The 20,054-nt window shown below is 36.9% G+C and overlaps 1 protein-coding gene across 2 annotated transcripts in view; it reads left to right on the top strand.

The window, feature by feature from the left end:
- The window catches only part of ATP2C1 (ATPase secretory pathway Ca2+ transporting 1), a 137,496-nt gene that overhangs the window by 74,250 nt on the left and 43,192 nt on the right, over nucleotides 1-20,054 (top strand). For both annotated transcript variants that reach the window (XM_056128962.1, XM_056128963.1), the window contains exons 2-9: nucleotides 1,973-2,083; nucleotides 4,109-4,225; nucleotides 7,474-7,563; nucleotides 8,852-8,887; nucleotides 9,707-9,768; nucleotides 10,453-10,561; nucleotides 18,908-19,063; nucleotides 19,948-20,016. In XM_056128962.1, coding sequence (XP_055984937.1) covers nucleotides 1,973-2,083; nucleotides 4,109-4,225; nucleotides 7,474-7,563; nucleotides 8,852-8,887; nucleotides 9,707-9,768; nucleotides 10,453-10,561; nucleotides 18,908-19,063; nucleotides 19,948-20,016 — 750 coding nt within the window. The remainder of the gene's footprint in view (nucleotides 1-1,972; nucleotides 2,084-4,108; nucleotides 4,226-7,473; nucleotides 7,564-8,851; nucleotides 8,888-9,706; nucleotides 9,769-10,452; nucleotides 10,562-18,907; nucleotides 19,064-19,947; nucleotides 20,017-20,054) is intronic.

Below are 20,054 nucleotides of genomic sequence, written 5' to 3'. Positions count from 1 at the left end.
TTTATTGATTAGCTTGGCTAGCTCGAGCTAGGGCCCTCATCCGGCTCACTGATACAGTGGCAGCCTTCTCAAAATGAGCGGCTCTAGTCTCAAAAGTGAGGGGCTTTTATACCATAGCATTATATAACAAGAACTTTCCTCGCTCGGACCACCCTTTGGGCCATAATCTGAGGAGGGTTTCCACTACTTGTACTTAGCTGATTGGTTATAAGTTAGACGTATATAAGGGTTATGTGAGGGGGTTTCCCTACCTGCATCTGATTGGTAACTCTTAGTTGACCTCACCTTGGCTATTTCACTTCAGGGAAATAATGACTCAATTCCCGGGATCTGTGCTCAATTCAATGAATTCTGGAACTGAAACCTAGGCCTAGCTTCCTCTGGCTTCTTTATGAGCTGTCTTAGTGCTGCCCTTGCTTCTCTATTTCACATGATCCTAGATTTAAAAGCTGGAACTTCTATGTCACTTTGTGCTTTTCTTTGTATTTATCTTCTCTACATTTATAATGGCACGGTGTGGTTTGAAAGTTCTTAAGCTGTTTTCCTATTCTCTGTTAAATGTGGAAGTGTGCTCAGGTCTTTCCAATTAAATTCCTAGCACACTACTTGATTTTATCTCTAGATATCTTTCACATGGTTATAAGATGTCTTTCTGATTGCCACTGAAACTTAGAAAGTTTTTATTATCAGGAATTGGGGGGGGGGGATGTTGTTTCCCTCGAATTTAGACAATATTTTATTTAGGATATTAGCGGAGAAGGGCAAGGTGCCTCCCATTGTATGAGGGGATCTCCTAAGTAGAATTCTCTTGACCTGAAAGTTTATAATAGCCCTTTTTCTATCAGATAATTTCAGGACTTTATTTTGATGAAATAAGGGTCATTTGTCTTCAATTTCTTCAAAATATTTGACTGCTGGTATCCTGAAAAGTGGAGAAATACTTCTGCTCTTTAAAGTTCTTAAACTGCACAGCATGCCTCTCACTACATGTTACTAGAAAACACTGCAGAACTCAGGCACACTGAGGAAACTTTTTTCACAGCTATTCACCATTTTTGGAGTAAACCCCAATTTTTTTAATGAATAGATTATTATACTCATAATAGGATTAGCTGATTCTTTTATCTCATTTGTTTTAAAGAGGGATATACTTTTCCTACAAGTCCTGGCCATTGAGGTTGAAAACATTCCACCTGGCAGCGGGAGGGCCCTTCAGCTCCACCATTGCTTCAGTCAGCACATGTGGAGAGCTGTTTGCTTGACAAGGTGTCAGGAATGGGAAACTCTGGTCTCACTTTCTTCTACCTTCGCATCTTGTCTGTACAGATTCTCAGCACAGGACTCAAGACAGGTCTGAACTGGGAATTTCTGAAATTGCCAATGTTTTTCTAGATCTGGCTAATGAAGCAGAGCCTGCAGGTGTCGCTTTCTCTGACTCCGCTTGCTTACAACCTTTTTGCTAACCTTTGCGGCATCTCCTTGGCTGCTTTATGTGTGTCCACTTAGAGTGGGAGTAGATTTGCTATCATGGTACTGGTGTAGAGTAGCCAGGTACCCTTTCTGCATGGGAAAGAAATGAGTTACGCACAGGATAGTTAAAATGGAGAGAGCTTAGCTGTTCCCTACCCCTCCTGTTAAACATTAATGAGTTCAGATGATTCTGATTAGGGATTTGCTTGGGAGTCTGCTTTGCTTTTTACTGTCTCCTTTGGTGTAGAAATAGTATCTTAATTATTTAATGTGAAAATTATTTTGTGTTCTAACTGGTACGAATGACTTAACTTTGGAAGTGTGCTTTTTGGAAAATAGCACATGGTTACTATGAAATTGTTTTAGGACTAGATATTCTGGAAAAATTTGTTTTCTAACTGTAGAAAATAAATTCCTGTGAATATCTGGTTTTCATTTATTCCAGACCGCAGTTGAAAATTTTGGTGTATTCAAATGTTTTTGCTTTGGTTTAATTTCCTAGGTTGCACGTTTTCAAAAAATACCTAATGGTGAAAATGAAACAATGATTCCTGTGTTGACATCAAAAAAAGCAAGTGAACTACCAGTCAGTGAGGTTGCAAGCATTCTCCAAGTAAGTGTTTGGTGGGGAAGTTGGGAGGAGATAGTTAAATGATACACTTACCACCCTGCAAGCCATTTAGACCCCATGTCCAATGGAATATTCTTTGATTAAAGAAAGGTTGTGCAATGCCAGTTCACAGCCACTGATTAAATACTCTTCTTGAATACTGAGTACGTGAGGTTTAGATAGTATAGGGTAGTTTGAATTCACTGAACCTGATTTTATTTGATGTGTGTGAGTGCTGAAGGCCACACCCAGCTCTACTTGGGGTTTATTCCTGACTCTGCTCAGGAATCACTTCTGGTGCTGCTTGGGGGACCATATGGGATGCCGGGAATCAAATCAGGGCCAGCTGTGTAAAGGCAAGGGCCTTAGCCCCATACTTTCTCCTTGCCTCTGAATTTGTTTTAAAATTTAAGTATCAGTGTGACTAAATATAACTGGACAGTGCTATTCTAGATTATTGACTATGTAAGGATTAGTTGGATTAGCAAAGTAAAAAATTTTTTCTTTTTGGGTCACAACCGACGATGCACAGGGGTTACTCCTGGCTCATGCATTCAGGAATCACTCCTGACGGTGCTCAGGGGACCATATGGGATTCTGGGAATCGAACCAAGTTCGGCCGCGTGCAAGGCAAACACCCTACCCGCTGTGCTATTGCTGCAGTCCTGCAAAATAAATTATTAACTTAAGTAGGGTTAGGAGGTTTTTAAAAGAATTGTTTTCTAAGCTAAAGCAAAAACAAAGTATTAGTTTAGAGCTATAAATAAACTAACTCTTTAAGGAATATAATATGTTAAAGATATATATATATATATGTATTTTTTTTTGGTGGAGTGCTCCCCCAGTGGTGCTCAGAGATTCCTCCTGACTTTGTGCTCAGGGATCACTCCTGCAGGCTTGGGGTAACATATGGATTGCTGGGGATTGAACTCGGGTCAACTGCTTACAAGACAAGTGCCCTACCTGCTATCGTGTGTGTAGCCACCTGAATCTCTTAATTTGAAAAAGTACAGTTCAAGAGTATTAAAAAAATTTCCTTCAGGATTTATGTGTTTTGGGCCAGGGAGATGGCTCAGAGGGCTGGACTCATGTGTACCACATGGTCCACGGAGCACCCCTGAATATGCCCACTCAACCCCACTAAAAGAAAGAATTGGTATGTTTTAATGATGACATTAAAAAAATCTTTTAGCTGTTTTCATTGTTGTATTTTTACTGTTTTAAAATGGATTATTAAGTGTTGTGGTTTATTTTTAAACTTTTATTATAAAACTTTTGACCAGAAAAGCTAATTATTTTAGGGGTAGAGATAATTTTTTCTTGAATAATAGTTGTAATAATACATCTTAAGAAATAGTGACTGATGATGTAGATGGTGTTTAAAGATTATAAAGTGTATTCATTATTTTCAGTTAATTTAGGAATTTAAAATTTTCTGCTTGAAATTGTGAGACAACTGAAGAGCAAAAAGTAATCCCACCCTCACGGTTTGGATTGCTGAGAACAAGGCATAGTCATTGAATGCTCTTTTGGAGGAACTAATTTTAGAAAACAACAAAATGACAAAGAGAACAAAAAGCTAATTGAATTGTACTGATATTTTCTTCCCTAAAATCTTGTGGTTGCTTTGTGTTTTTTCTTTTTCCCTAAACTAAGTTTTTAGTTTAATAAGCTCTATTGTGTTGCTTACATGAAATAAAACACCAAAGTTTTACGAAAATTTAGTTGCATAAAATAGAATATACCCATATTACACATAGTTTTCCTTCTGAAATATAACTTCCACCACAACTAAGATACATAACTTTTAAAAAGTTACTCATAAAAGTCCTCCCATATCCCATTGTAATTAAACCCTGCCAGAATATTACTCTGGGCACCATATAATCACTACTATGCTTTCTTTCACTATAGAGTATTTTTGCCTGTTGAGGTTCCAGTTAATGTGATCATACAGTAAGTGCTGCTTTGTTTATTTTCTTTCACTCTCTAACATCTTCAATTACTTTCATATGTAAAATCTAATAGGCTGATCTTCAGAATGGCCTGAACAAAAGTGAAGTTAGTCATAGGCGAGCGTTCCATGGCTGGAATGAGTTTGACATCTGTGAAGGCGAACCGCTATGGAAGAAGTATATTTCTCAGGTGGGATATTTTCGCTGCTCTTCCCCTATATAATTGTATGTGCTTTTGTTAGTGTAGTAGCTTACTTTTGTGAAGTTATGTCAAAGAAAAGGAACAATTTTGAAATATATGTAAAAATGCCCTTTTGTAAGAATTTAATGTAATACGTGAATTACATTGGTTGAAATTTTTTTTTTCATTTAAAAATATTTTTATTTGGGCAGTTCGATTTATAGGACTGTTAATAATAGTGTTTCAGGCATACATTTTTCCAACTCTAAACTCACCACCAGTGTCCGCATCTTTCTTTCTGTGACACAAAGTTCTCTCCCACTCCTCACCCCCTACTAGCTAATCAAACTCATTTTGAAAATTTATATTTAAAGGTTGGAATTTCTATACTTTTTAGCGTGCAAATCTTTATTTTAATTTTTTAAATTTTTTGCTTTTTGGGTCACACCTGGCGATGCACAGGGGTTACTCCTGGTTCATGCACTCAGGTTTTACTCCTGGTGGTGCTCGGGAGACCATATGGGATGCTGCGAAGCGAACCTGGGTTGGCCATGTGCAAAGCAAATGTCCTACCCGCTGTGCTATCATTCCAGCCCCTAGCTCACAAATCTTTTTAGCATGCACCCATGAACATAATACCACATGGAGGTAATAATAAATGAAATGACTATTTATTTTTAGTAATAAATTATTATAAATTATTATTAGTAAAAATTACTATTTATTATTAGTAATTTATTATTACTGATAATAGTGGTATATGTTCATGGGTGCATGCTGAAAAGATTTGTGTAAATACCTAAATGCCTTTAATGTAGGGATACAAATAGTTTTTAAAAGCAGTTTGACCAGCTTAGAAAATTAAGTGAAAATAATATAGAAAAATATAAGATAGAAAATTTGATACAGACTGCTAGATATCAGTTCTACTTTTCTTACTAGTTGTATGAATTATACTATCTTTTTGAGCCTTCTATGTAAAATGTGTAATTTTAGCAAATATAAATCTATTAATAGATGTTAGTGATTTTAAATTATATTTTATCAGTGTCCAAAGACTTACTCTAAGATTAGAGTACTCTAAGACTTACTCTAAGACCTTTAATATGCTTTAATCCTCATATTCTTGACAGTACTACATTATCTGAAACTTCGTGAAGTTTATTCTGGATTTCTAAACTGAAAAGATTGGATTTATCACTAGCTATAATGATTAAATGTTTTTTATTTTCTTGGGCTGGAGCGATAGCATAGTGGTAGGGCGTTTGCCTTGTGCGCAGCCAGCCCGGCTGAGCCGGGTTCAATTTTTCTGCCCCTCTCTGAGAGCCCGGCAAGCTACCAAGAGCATCTTGCCCGCACGACAAAGCCTGGTAAGCTACCCGTGTGACGTATTCGATATGCCAAACACAGTAACAATAAGTCTCACAATGGAGATGTTACTGGGCCCGCTTGAGCAAATCGATGAACAGTGGGAGGACAGTGTTTGTTTGATTCTGTTGGATTGCGTTGTAGATTAGCCGTGAAGAGGAATTGATAATATTAATATATAGTTAAGCTTGAGAAACAACAGTAAATGGCAAGTGGCAATCCTCACATGTTGGGCAGCGTTTCAGAGGCACTGAATATGGTCCGCAGGCACTGGAAACGTTCACCTCTCGAGACATGTGTTTGATGGCACAGGTTTTTAAGGGAAAAGTCTGAAAAAGCCATGGACCCCCTAATCAGAATGTGATGCTAAAAGTTGAAAAGGGTCTTATGGTTTACAAGAAATACACAGTCTTAATCTTTCCCACAGTCTCTGGTATGATACTGTTTTACCAGATGAGGAGTCACAGGTTTAGAAAGATAGGAGGGCCATACCTAAGTGCAGGACTGGGTTCACTCACAGGTACTCTGACTCAGGTGTGTGGTTTGTCAGCCCACTGCAATTAGAGTAACTAATTGCAGTTGTAATTTTACTTTGTTGGAAGTTACTTTTCAGTGCTTTATCCCAGTGAAACCATCCAGTGCATTTGGATGGGGGATATTTTCTATTTATTCATTTAAAGAAGGTAGATTTCCAGGGGGTGGCTGAGTAAGTTCCTTTCTGCAAAGGGGATGGCAGTAGGCCAGATAAGTTTGAGAACCTCTGCTTTCTGCTTTAGAAACAGTTGAGGAAAGCTTGAAAATTGTTGAAATCTGGGCCCTCTGCCCAGAGATTGTGATTTGATTGGTCTGGTGTGAACCTGGGCATTTGTCAGGAGTACGTCACAGGATTCTGATGGGAAGCTGTGCTGAAACAGAGCCAGAGGACGGGAGGGAGTGGCAGGTGTTAGCATCTAGTGCTGGCTCCATGGTGCCCAGGGTGCTGGGTTCGCAGCTGGAATGAATTCTTTGCAGCCTGGTTGCTTTGCAACTTTGGTAACAATTGGCAGCATTTTATCAGAGGAGGAGATTCTGGCAGCAGAGCTCTGATCTTTGAGTAATAGGGTGCCCAGCTGGAAGCATTTGGTTCTTTCCTTGAGCAACCTTTTGTTGTCTCTGTGAGATAGCAGAAAACCTGGAATGGGAGTATCTTGAGCATCCTCCCTGAAGAGGATCTGTCTTCTCACAGCTGCCCCGGAGGGTTATCCCTGAGTTAAAGTGGTCTGATCTCAGGATTATAATCTATACTTGTACGAGGAATGCTTATTTAAATCTCATAATTTAGGCATTTTGTTCTTAGTATTTAACATTAATTTTTAGTTTACAAATAATTTTCTTACCACCAAACTTTAAAATGTTTCCGATAATGTGGCAAGTTGTATTGGGTGAGGGTGCGGTTGGGGGGAAGAGGAAGAATCTTGGGGACACTGGTAAGGGGAGGTTGACACTGGTGGAGGATTTTGTGCTGAAAAGTTACATGTCTGAAACTCAACTCAGTAACTTTGTAAATAATGATCTTTAATAAAGAAATAATTTTCTTATTCTAGCCTCAGTATAAATTCAATAGCACTACAGTATTTATTAAATTATTATGCTATAAAATGTACCTGTACTGTAAGAACTTAGTAATTTCATAGTTTTAAGTATTGATCTTATTTTCTTCTGAAAAGGAGCTGTTACGAAATAGTGCATTTCAAATATAGCACTTTTGATTAAAGATATTTTTTAATTAAATGTAGATATTTATAATTCTCTAATTGTGCCCCAGTAGAATTTTCTTTTGAAAGCGTTTTATATAATGGAATGAAAGTGCCATTCAGGTAAAATGGTTAAAAATTTGTTTTTATTTTCAGTTTAAAAATCCCCTTATTATGCTGCTTCTGGTCTCAGCAGTCATCAGTATTTTAATGCATCAGTTTGATGATGCTGTCAGTATCACTGTGGTAAGTAAAAAATTAAAAAAAATTTTTGATCAAACATATATATTAGAATTGGTTTTAATATTGGAAAGAAAATTAAGAAATGTCTGGATTTTCTTCAAGACTTTTTGGCTAATATTTTCATTGTTAGCTATCAGATTCTGCTTTCAGTTGCAGATTTTGAATTTTATTTGCAAAAATGTTAAGGGGTGCCTAGTTGGCATATGTCATTATTTAACTGTCTCTTAATTTGACAGATACGAATTTTGGGAGGGGTGATCGGGGACTTTAGGTATATACCTGGTGGTGCTCAGGGCTGTTTTTGAAAATGAGAAAACTATGTCACTTCAAGTTTTTGTTCAAGAATTTGTTACCAAAAATTAAATTCCTGTCAAGTTACGATTAGAATTTTACAAGGCTTTTTGTGTGTGCTGGATAGTTTTCTCTGTATTGAATCTAATCAGATTCAGTGTTGCTATTAATAAATGTGGTTGGTTTTTAAAAATTGTTATATCATTACAAAATGTTCCACATTTGAAATACTTTAATAACCAACATTTTTATGACCAGAGTGCTTGATTTCACACAGTTTTTAGTGGTATAAATTTACCTGAGAATGCAAAGAGATGAATAGATTTTAATGTGCATATTTAGAAAGTTCATTTTAGTTTTAGGTTCACCTTGCAGGTTACCTTTGAATAAATAATACTTGACTGATTTTATAGTAGTAGATAAGAATATGCACAGCTACCTAAAAGACCTATTCAAGTATTCCTTCTTTTTCCAGCAATATTTGGATATGGCTGGATTTTCTTCATATGCTTCAATGTTAGTAACGTTATAGTTAATTGAATGCAAAAGCAAATAGGAGATCCTAGTCTTCTATTAATATATTTCTATTAAGGTTGAAGACAGAAACATTTACAACAGTCACTTTTCTCAATTTTGGGGGGTGGCCGGGGGAAATAGTTTTTATAAGTGTAATAGTATTAACATGTTAGGAGTTCATTTTTTTCAGATGCATTAAGAAGTCAAGTAATTGGAAAAGTTTAGTAAATATCAGTAGATGTAGCCCACATAAACAGAAGCTGGCTCAGAATTCGTAAGAGAAAACGGATCTTGAGGCCAAGAAGTTTGATGAGCTGTCCAGGGGGTTGGGGGCAAGCCATCAGAATTATGACTTTTGAAGAAGCTGATCCCAGTGTTTAATATGTGGTATTTTGGGATTGCAGGTAGTTGAAAAAATTAAATGGGATTAATAATTAGGATGGAATTTATGTCTGATTTGGAAATGTTCCTTTGTTTTATTTAGGCAATACTTATCGTCGTTACAGTTGCCTTTGTTCAGGTGAGTAGGTATCTGGTTTTAGTTAATTGGTTAAGGTTGCTTATGACTAGTTACATTAGGAGGACAGTGGCAATTTACTTTTTGTTTTTGAAATAATTTCAGATATTGACACCTGTGCAGGGAAGTTTGTGGAACTAGCCTACTTTGATTTAGGTAGTAGCATGAGGAAAACCTGTTTTTGTTTGAATATTTGGAGGGACCTCACTTGACTGTGCTCTAGGAATGCTCCTGGTGTAGTGTCCAGGATTTCCTCCTGGTGGTAGTTTGGTACTTTGGCGATGGTATAGTGCCAGGGATTGAACCTGGGGCTCCCACATTTGAAGCCTGTGTTTCAGTGCTTTGAGCTATTTCCCTGGCATCCGAAGTTTAGTTTTTTAATTTGATGTTGTTAAAGATAATTTTAAAAGATGGAAACAAAATGCGTGGTAATAGAAATAAAATCAGTAGATTTTAGTCTTTTTCCAGTTACAAAAGCATTTAAAGAAAAGGTATTTTGATGAGAAAATTACTTATTTTGGGGGCATACTACTAGTCAGTATTTTTCTTTTCCTATAAATAACTTGGCCTTAGGTTTGAACATTAAATATTCAAGTGTAGATTGGGATTATTTAGTTCTCAAAATTACTTACTATAATACTATTTATTAGGAATACGATTTTATGAGTAGGACTCTCATTGCAAGTAAAAAATAAGAAAAGGGATGGGAGATTTTTGTGAATGAAGTATTTAGTTTTAATGTGGAATATAGTGTATGCATACATTTTTTATTTTCTTTGTAATGTTTTTTTTACTATGATTGCTTTGTATTTTTTTGAATAGGAGTATCGCTCAGAAAAATCTCTTGAAGAACTGAGTAAACTTATGCCACCAGAATGCCATTGGTATGATCTTTGTTTCTTGTATGGATTTACACACTTAAAGTTAGAAGTTGGTCTATGAGACCCTGAATTTTGATCCTTGGGACATTTTACACTGTAGTCCCAGATTTCTTTTCATGGAAGGTAAAATTCAATAACCAGTAATCTGAAAAGAGACATGCATGCTCTATTCAGTGTGACAGAGTGTTCTACAGTACTTGCTTTGCATGCTGGCAAACCCAGTTTGGTCTCTAGTACTGCGTATGGTCAACTTAAGCACCACCCGGGGTGATGCTGGGCATGACACCTCCCACCACAACATCCCCAATAAAGTTAAAAGTACTGATTTTGGTTTTGAAACTCCTTAGAAATGGATGTATTACCTGCTCTCTTTATGTGTGCAGCTTTGTATGTGCACAGTTCACACTGTGAAGCACAAACAGACCCAGATGATTCCAAAAGTTGCTTCTTTTTTTTTCTTTTTGCATCTTAATAGCTTGCCAGATTTTCTAGTGCATTTTTTTTTTATTTTATTTAATCTGAGTAGCTTAATTACCTAGAGCTCCAAAATGATGTTTCTTGGTTTATACTTCACGTAAGGGGTAATAATTCTATGTATATTCCCTCAGGAAAGCCCACTGGAAAAAAATTTTTTTTAATGATTTGGCTTTCTTTTCTACCCATGGTTATTTGTATTTCATGATACAGTGTACGTGAAGGGAAATTGGAGCATACACTTGCACGAGACTTGGTTCCAGGTGATACGGTTTACCTTTCCGTTGGGGACAGAGTTCCTGCTGACTTACGCTTGTTTGAGGTGAGTTTCCGGTATTAGTCTATTTGAGATGCAAAAGCAAAGTTCCACAGACTGGTTAGCATAGAAGCTACAGAAACATTTCTCACAGTGTTAGTGGTTGAGAAGTCAAAAAATTAAGGCAGCAGCAGCAGCCTGGTTGCTTTCTGAAAGGGAGTTCTTCCTGAAATGGGCAAGGATATCTCTGGGTTCTCTTTGATAAGAACCATTTTGGAGAACCTACTCTTGTGACTTACTTTTATGCTTGGGTGTTTTTAGCATAGAATTTTAGCATATGAATTTGGGGTGGGGCGGGGGTTGTGTGGGAACCACATTTATTTCTCAGCATTTGGGAAATCTACTTGGGGAGAAGTGAAACTATTTTGCAAGAGATAAAAAAATCCACATTAGCAGGAGGGTTTTGTTGTTTGGGGTTCAAATTTGGCTGCGTTCAGTGCTTACTCCTGACTTTGTATTCAGGGTCACTCCTGGTGGTATTTGTGATTTGGGTGGTACCTATGTGATTTCCAGGGATTGAACTGGGGTCGACTGTGTGCATTGGCAAGCTTTTTAACCTCATTGTTAAATTACCTGTCTGGCCCTGATACTAGCAGTTTTAAGAATTAATATAGTGTTGTTTGGGTATTCAGTTTTATAGTTTAAAACGTGACATTTATAGGCATGCTTATGATTTTACCCTTAAAAATAAATGGTATGTCTTTACCATAGAGTATTCAAGTGTCGCTTCAGTGAACCAAATATTTAAAAATTTTGTTCTTATTTTGAACTACACCTAGACAGTCCTCAGGGCTTACTCCCGACTTTGTACTCAGGAATCACTTCTGGTGCTACTGAGGACCATCTGCAGTGCTAGCGATTGAATGAAGGACAGCTGTGTGCAAGTCAAGCACCTTACCTGTTTTGTACTCTTCTCTGGACCCAGTGAATCAGATCTTTATGGAAATGTGTTTCAGGCATGAAGAGAGATCAGAATGATTGAATTCATTGGATTTTTCTGAATGAACTCTCTGAATATGGAGCATACTATTTACACATACAAATCATTCACCATAAAATGAAAAAACACCCTATAAGTACAAAGAATGGAGTTTGGAAATTTAGGAAGTGGTTGCTTCTGATTTAAGTGAAATTAGAAAGTGTCTAATTTGGCTTTGGAAGTGATAGTAGAAACGACATGGCTTTGGAAGTGATAGTAGAAAGTCTGGGCAGAGAAGAGAGTAAAGGAACAGAAATTAGATCACCGAGTATTCTAATATCTGTACTGTGTAGAATATATTAAGAACAGAAAATGTCTAATGGATTCTGATTCAGAAGGACCATGGATATGAAATTACACATTAGGTATTATTGGCAAAGAATTAAACTCAAAGCTCATGTGCAGTTTGCAAAAGGATGCAATCTAACTATAGTGTGAGGGATATATTGAAGGTGGTGGAAAATGGAGTTAGGAACCTAGTTTGAGACCCTGAGAACTCATTAGCATACTATTTGTGCTTATTGAAATTAACAGACTACCTACCATTTATAAGCACCTATAAAATTTGTCAGTGTTTGTATACTTAATTATGTTGTAAAATTAGTCTTCTTATGTAGAGGTTATGGAAAGCGTGAGGAATCTTAGGAACTATGTTGAGAACATACTTATTCCTGGAATAAAGGACTCTTTCTCTATGTAACATATATCCTTCAAAAGATAATAGATTGCATTACTTGGGTTATGAAATGATTGGTAATAGCAAATATTAAGAATGTTAAAAAATTTTGTTATTTCCTCTCCTTTTAGTGGTCTATAAAAATCTTTTCTAAAAGCTCATTATCTCTCTTGTTAGTTTCATTATTTAGTTAATGACAAGACCTTGGATTATACTTCCTTAGGTATTTTATAGATGTGTCATTTGATATAAATAAATTTCTCCAAAGAATTTTAGTTGAATTCATGGAGTTTGTTATTTATTTATTCAAAATGGAGTTCTTCCAATCTATCATCTCTTCAGATATTTCCAGCCCATTTCCGTTTCTTTTTTTCCTTTATGGAGGCCCATACTGTGTATATTAGTATGTTTGCTGGTGTATCCACAGATTTCATGTGCTTTGTCACTTTTGTTTGTTCCCTTCTGCCTTTCAGAATGATTAATCTCACTTTTCCAATCTTCAAGTGCTCATTTGAATCCACCTAGTGAAATTTTCATTTTTTTATACTTACCTGCATCAGGAATCAGGATTTCTATTTCTTTCATAAGTTTTTTGTTTATTGATATCTCTTGTTAATTCATTGCTTTTTCTAGTTTCCTTTGCCTATGGCTTCCTTTTAATTCATTACTGAACATTTAAAACAGTTGATCTAAAGTCTTCCTATTCAGTGCTTGCCTTTCTTAGGTATAGTTACTCTCAATTTTTTTTTCTACGAATAATCCATATCTATATGTTTTTTATATATGCCTTGTAAATTTTTTGTTGATAAAACTTGGTGTTTTACATATTATGATGTCATTTCTCTGAATATAAGTCTCCTCTTCCTGAAGATTTTTTTGTTTGTAGACCACACCTGGCAGTATCTGGGCTTATTCCTGGCTCTGTACTCAGCTGTTATTCCTGGTGGTGCTCAGGGTACTGTATGTTGTGCTGGGGACTGAACCATTGGCAGCTTGCCAGACAAGTACCTTCATCACTGTGCTCTCTTCTCCAGCCCGAAAGTTTGTTTTTGATGGCTGAGGACTGCAGGGGTTCAGTGTGTCTAGTGATTTGTTCAGGTTCTTTTTAGCGAAGGTCATGTTCCCTGTAATATATTGTCACTAAAATTTCTGTTGCTTTATTTGAGTAGTCAGCCATACCCCTCTGGAGGCCAGAAGGGGTGGGATAAAACTCTTCTTGCTGTCTTTGTACTTTGTTTCAGAGCTTGAACATTTCTCCAACTCAGAGCTAACTAAGCTTCCTTCAATACTGTCTTCCCCTCTACCTCCTGCTTGCATCAAACCCATAGGTTCATTATGGTTACAAGTCTACCGTCCTCTCCAGCTTTCTGTGTATGTATCTGGTTTGAGGGGATGCATACACACTGTTTGTGCTGGTGTACATAGGTCCTTCCAAGCCCTAATGCTTTCACTGCATTTTCTTCCTTTCCAGTGTTTCTTGTATTTGCTGCTTGACTTGTTCTGTCCCTGGACTTATGGCAGATCCCTTGATGGGCATTCTGACTGGGCAGGGGTGGGATATCGGGTTCAGTCTCTGCTCTTGGCCATCAGGACTGTCGAACAGGTGAAAACACATAAACACTGTACTTTAAGAACAGATTCTCTTTTCACCTTTGCCCATCAGTCCAGCCCACCAGAAACATAGACTTCTGTTCCCATAACTTCTGAAACCATGTGGATGGAACATGATAGACAGGAAAACAAAAGTGCCATATGCTTTCTTTCCAAAATTCACCTTTTATTTTTTCAATTTGACTGCTCTTCTAATTACTTTGTATTTTTTTATTTTAGAGTTGTCAGCAACTAGAGTTTCCCAGCAAGTGATTATTTTAATGGAGGGATAAATCTTTAGTGCTCCACTCCACTGTTTTCTGGGAAGTTATTCCTGAATTATAATTATTCCCCTTAATGATTTATTACTGAAACACTGTGAGTTTTTCTGTTACTATTTTTGTTTGGGGACCATACCTGGAGATGCTCAGGGGTTACTCCTGGTTCTGTGCCCAGAAAGTACTTCTGGTGGTGCTGTTGGGACTTTATAGAATGCCAGGGATTGAACTGGGTTGCCACATGCAAGGGAAACACCCTACTATCTTTCTAGCCCTTTTTTGTTTTTGTTTTTTGGAGGGGGGCACATCTGGCAGTGTGCAGGACTTATTCCTGGCTCTGTGCCAAGGGTCACTCCTGGTGGGTTCAGGGGATTGGTTGTATGGGATACCAGGGATAAAACCTGGGTTGGACAAGTGTGAGACAAGTGCCCTGCCTGTCCCCTAACACTTTGTATTTTAAACTGTTTGAATTATTGAACTAATAAGCATACTTAAAGAACAGTTTATATAGGAAATAGAGATTTTATATTGGCTGTCAGAAGAAATTAATAATGAGAAAGACTATACCATATTGATGGAATTGAGAAATATTTTTGTTAGCTAAAATCTGATGTAATTACTTGCATTTGACTTTAGATGCACATTTCTGTGATAGTTTAATCATTATATGGCTTAGAAAATCACTGTTCTTACACCACTGGGAGTATTTGTTCTCTGATTATATAAAGTTAAGCTCTACTTAGTATTTTATTGACTTTTTTTTTGGTTCAGTAACTTAAAAGCAGTGTTAACTGAGGAATGCTGTTGGTGTTTAAAATGCCAAAAGGAAAAAATTTTCTCATTAAGCTACTAGAATTAAAAAAGACAGTATGGGTAGGCTCACAGTGAGACTTTTAATTAGAGCCTTTGTTTTTGTTGTTGAATCTGTTTTGGGACCACACCTGTCAGTGCTCAGGGCTTACACCTGGCAGTGCTCCGGGATCATTCCTGGCAGTGCTTAGGAAACCATATGGAGTGCTGGGGACCTAGCCCACATTAGCCTATTGCATGGCAAACTCCCTACCATCTGAACTATCTCTTTAGCCCTTAGAGCCTTTGTTTTAAGATTATATTTTATGTTGGTAGAACTGTTGCAAAATTGGATTTCTTTTGGGAAATTTTTCTTAACAGCTTTAGTGAAAACCTATAGAAACCATTACAGGAATGCTGGTCTTTAAATTATTGCAGTTTCATCAAATTAAATCTGTATACTTTAAAGTTTTTGCAAGTTAATTTTTATCCTATTATTTACCATGGGATAAAATGTGTTTAATGCCCTTTTCAGTAATATGTAGTATTTGTTTGATTGGGCTTTGATTGTTAGTATAATAGAGCTCATGAAGAATTTAAAATTATATTTGCCTCATTTGAATAAACAGTAAAGGAATCTTAAATTTAAGGGAGCAAAAGTAAAAAATTTCAATCATTTTTATTTCTAGTTGATATTCAGATTATAGATTCAGATGCATCCTGATTCTTATTATTATTCTGACTTTTGAATTGTGTTGTATCTTATTCACACCTCTGCCACAATGCCTGAGGAGAATTGAAGCCTCATCAGTTTCCCTAGTCATTAGCAGACTCACTCTCTTCTCCAGGTCTACTGTTTCAACTTTTTGCCAGCAGGCATGGAGCCTGCAGATTGTATTTTATTTTATCTTACTCTTTCTCTCATTAACGCAGTGATAAATGACTCTGACATCTTTCTTCACAGATGACGTAAATTGTGGCTTTATTTTATGTAATAGGCATGCCAAAATTTTAAAATATCACTCTTCAGTAAACAATTGAGATCTTTGCAATATGATACACTATTTAGATGTGATTTCTCTGACAGTATATTCTTGAAATTTGAGTTTTATAATTTATAGAAAAAGATCTAAGCCACACACCCCCTTTCCATATCAATTTGTACGTGATTCACTGATGACTGTGATTTTAAAGATGATGTGCTTCTTTTTCTGTAGAAATACCTAATGAACAGAAAGTCTTACTTTAAAATGGTTTTTATGCTACTAAGGCTGGCACTGAAGATACAGGTTATAAGTATAGAAAATAAAGCTGTGCTCTTTCTTTTCAAAAAGATTATTCTTACACTCCTTGTCCTATGGGTGGGGGGAGGGTCAATATGGTGTTTATTCCTGTTTAAGGTTTGTAACATTTCAAATAAAATATCTTCAAAGACAACATTAAGTGTCACCCTCCTAGAGGATTTATGTAGAAGAGAAATTCCTCTGAATATGCCCCAAAAACACCTCTTAAAAGAGATTCTGGAATAAAATGAGTTCAAAAGTGTGGGGAACACTGTTCCAGCAATTCTCTAATTTTGAGGTGTGCATCAAAATTGTTTTAGAGGGCTTATTAATGCAGTCTTGTTATTTTTATTTTTTTTCCTCTGTGTTTGAGCATGAAGATTGACTTTATAAGAAATTCCAAGGCATAGTAGAGTAATGGTAGTTTTGCAGGATCTGTTGGGACTGCACTTGAAAAAACCCTGCTATTTTTGTACTCCTGTGGAGGTTTCTATGTTTCTACTCCATTCTATTGTATTCTGTGTATTAGGAAGCACTTCAGGAAGGAAAGCTATTTAATGCTTGACTCAGATTTTATAAATCTTACCTGGTCATCCCTTAGCAGTGAGTATAGTGAGTAAGGGTCAGTATGCAGACCAGCAACAGTTTCAATTGCAGTTTAGTCTAAAAGGCTGTTCAGGGGCTGGGTAGATAGTATAGCAGGTAGGGTGTTTGCTTTGCGTTCCAATACACAGTGTCTACTAACATCCAGTAATACATTAAAAAAAAATACTAGATCAGCTGGATGTATTGGTGTGGATGTGGGGAGAAAGAGATGCTCTTCCACTGTTGGTGGGAATGCTGACTGGTCCAGCCTCTTTGGAAAACAATATGGGCATTCCTTCAAAAACTAGAAATTGAGCTTCCATATGACCCTGCAATACCACTTCTGGAATTATATCCCAAGGGTGCAAAAAAGCACAGTAGAAATGAAATCTGCACCTGCATGTTCATTGCACCACTGTTCACAGTAGCCAGAAACTGGTAATGACCTGAGTGCCCTAGAACGGATGATTGGTTAAAGAAACTTTGGTACATCTACACAGTGGAATACTATGCAGCTTTTAGGAAAGATGAAGTCATGAAATTAATTTCTTATAAATGGATAGATCTGGAGAGTATCATGCTAAGTGAAATGAGAAAGAGAGGGAGAGACATAGAATGACTGCACTCATTTGTGGAATGTAAAATAACATAATATGAGACTAACACCCAAGGAGAGTAGACACAAGGACCAGGAAGATTGCTCCATAGTTCGAAGCCTGTCCCATGAGTTGGGGGGAAAAGGCAGCTGGGGTAGAGAAAGGATTGCTAAGTCAGTGGTGGTTGGAGGAATAGCTTGGGATGGGTGATGTGTGCTGAAAGTAGATAAAGGATCAAACCTGATAGCCTCGCAGTATCTGTATTGCAAACCATAATGCCCAAAGTAGTGAGAGAGTATGGGGGAAATTGTCTGCCATAGAGGCAGGGGGAGGGTAGGAAGGAAGGAGGCGTTTCTGGGAACATTGGTGGTGGAGAATGTCCACTGGTAGAGGGATGAGTGTTCAATCATTGTATGACTGAAACTCAAACATGAAATTTTTTTAACTATCTCACGATGGTTCAATTAAAAAAAAATGGTAATATTTTGCATAGTTCAGTATGTGACTTTATTTGCATTAGAATTGAAACTCATATTTAGGAGATAATGTCATGATTTCCATGGAAGCATTTTATATATTTAAAAAAATATTGCTAACAACAAAAGACCCACCATTATTATTTGGAATTTTCCCCAACATCTCCAACATTTTCCCCAAACATCCCACATGTACCCGGGGCAACGACGGTCCTGATCCTCCCAGTGAAGAAACACCGAGAGAGAGCATCATATTGAATGTGATCAAAGTAGAGAGAGAGAGAGTAAAGTGGAAATCTTCTGCCACACAGGCAGGGGGAAGAATAGGAGGGGGCGTATACTGGGGTTTTTGATGATGGAAAATGTGCACTGGTGAAGGGATGGATATTTGATCATTGTATGACCAAGACTTAAACTGAAAAGCTTTGTGGCTGTTCTAACAGTGATTCAATAAATAAAAAACATTTTAAAGATTATTTCTAACATATTTAGGATAGTGATGTGTTATAGCAAGAAGGATTTCATAAAATTTGAGCCCCAAGTGATAAAATAATTGTTTTTTTTTTTTCAGTATCTTTTACCTTCTTTATATTTTTTCTTCTATAGTTTTTAATCTCACAGATTTTCAGAAACTTAGCCATGGCAAAATTAAGAAATAGTATTTTATCATAGAATTGATGGAACTTTATTCAGATAAATTTTCTCCTTCCCGGCAGTGCTCAGGCGTTACAATCCTGGCTCTGTTTAGTGATCAATCCTGGTGGTACTCACAAAACCATATGTGGTACTGGGGAGTAAACCAGGTTGGTCACATGCATAATGACGTTAACTCAGTCTCTGGCCCATGAGCTAATATCTTTTCTTGCCTAGTTGATTTTGAAATTGAAGCTATTTTTATCTTAGGTATTCTACTTTCTGTGTCTGATTTTGTTAACATAACTTTCTTTTTAGATACGGTTATACTTTGGTCTTCTATGATGTGATCAAAGAGTTGTGTAACAAAGGTTATTTGAGGATACATTGATGATTACAAGCTCTAGGCATTAAATGTAGCAGAGTCTTTAAAATTGAACTTAATGGAATGACTCCTCTTCCCTCAGGCTGTGGATCTTTCTATTGACGAGTCCAGCTTGACAGGAGAGACAACCCCTTCTTCTAAGGTTACAGCCCCTCAGCCCACTGCAACTAATGGAGCTCTTGCATCAAGAAGTAACATTGCCTTCATGGGAACACTGGTCAGGTGTGGCAAAGCAAAGGTAAAAAAAAAAAAATTTAGAAATAGCAGTTCCCTGAATTGAATCATTTTCTTCATGGTTCCTACCTCCACCCTTCATCTTTTAGCTAGTTTTGTGTCTTCAAAATATGTAACAAAGAAACATCAGAATTGAACATGGTCCTAGTTTTATTTGTGAGACCGAGGAAGAACTGTCCCTGAAATGTGGCTTGTGGATAGAAGCATAACTGTATCAGTAAAATTTAGTTTATATGGTGCTGGTTTTAATATTCTGACTACAGGGGTTGGAGAGATAGTACAAGGACTAAGGGGCTTGTCTTGCATGCTGCCGATTTCTGTTCAGATCCAGGATCACATATGGCCTCCTTCCTGCCAGCCTGAGCTCTGCCAGGAACAAGAGTGCGTTCTGAGCACCACTTGGGTGTGTGCCCTCCACTTCCACCCCTCTACCCCCAAAAAGTCTGACTACCTATTGTTCCTGCTGATTGATTTCAGGTAGTTTTTCCCTTTAGTTCTAAACTATGAACATAAATAATACAGTTTAGTAGCATTTGAGGGGCATAGAAACTATTAAATATTGAATATAAGAGAGATTCACATGTCAGAAATACTGATACAGACAAAATAGAGCCATCAGAATTGAGTTATTAATAAATTTAATGAAATATTAGTCTTTTAAAGTTCATTTCACAGGTGGTACTAATGATCTGTAGTAACATCAGAAAGTGAATTTTTCTGGCAACCTTGGATGTGTACATCAGACACCTTGATTATGAATTTGGCTTTGGAGAATGCTTGGTAGCAGGATTATTAATTTGTTTTTTTGGGGGGGGTGCTTTAAATTTTTGAATGAGAGTGGTGATTCATATGACTATAAGTGGACTTTTCTGTTTTTTCCCTTTTTAGGGTATTGTCATTGGAACTGGTGAAAACTCTGAATTTGGGGAGGTTTTTAAAATGATGCAGGCAGAAGAAGTGAGTACTTAGTTTTTGCAGTATTGGTATTAAATCTA

The sequence above is a fragment of the Sorex fumeus genome, unplaced genomic scaffold, assembly GCF_029834395.1.
Source record: "Sorex fumeus unplaced genomic scaffold, SorFum_2.1 ptg000072l, whole genome shotgun sequence".
NCBI lineage: Eukaryota > Metazoa > Chordata > Mammalia > Eulipotyphla > Soricidae > Sorex > Sorex fumeus.
Note: the sequence above shows the minus strand (reverse complement) of the source record. Positions and strands in the feature narration are given on the sequence as shown.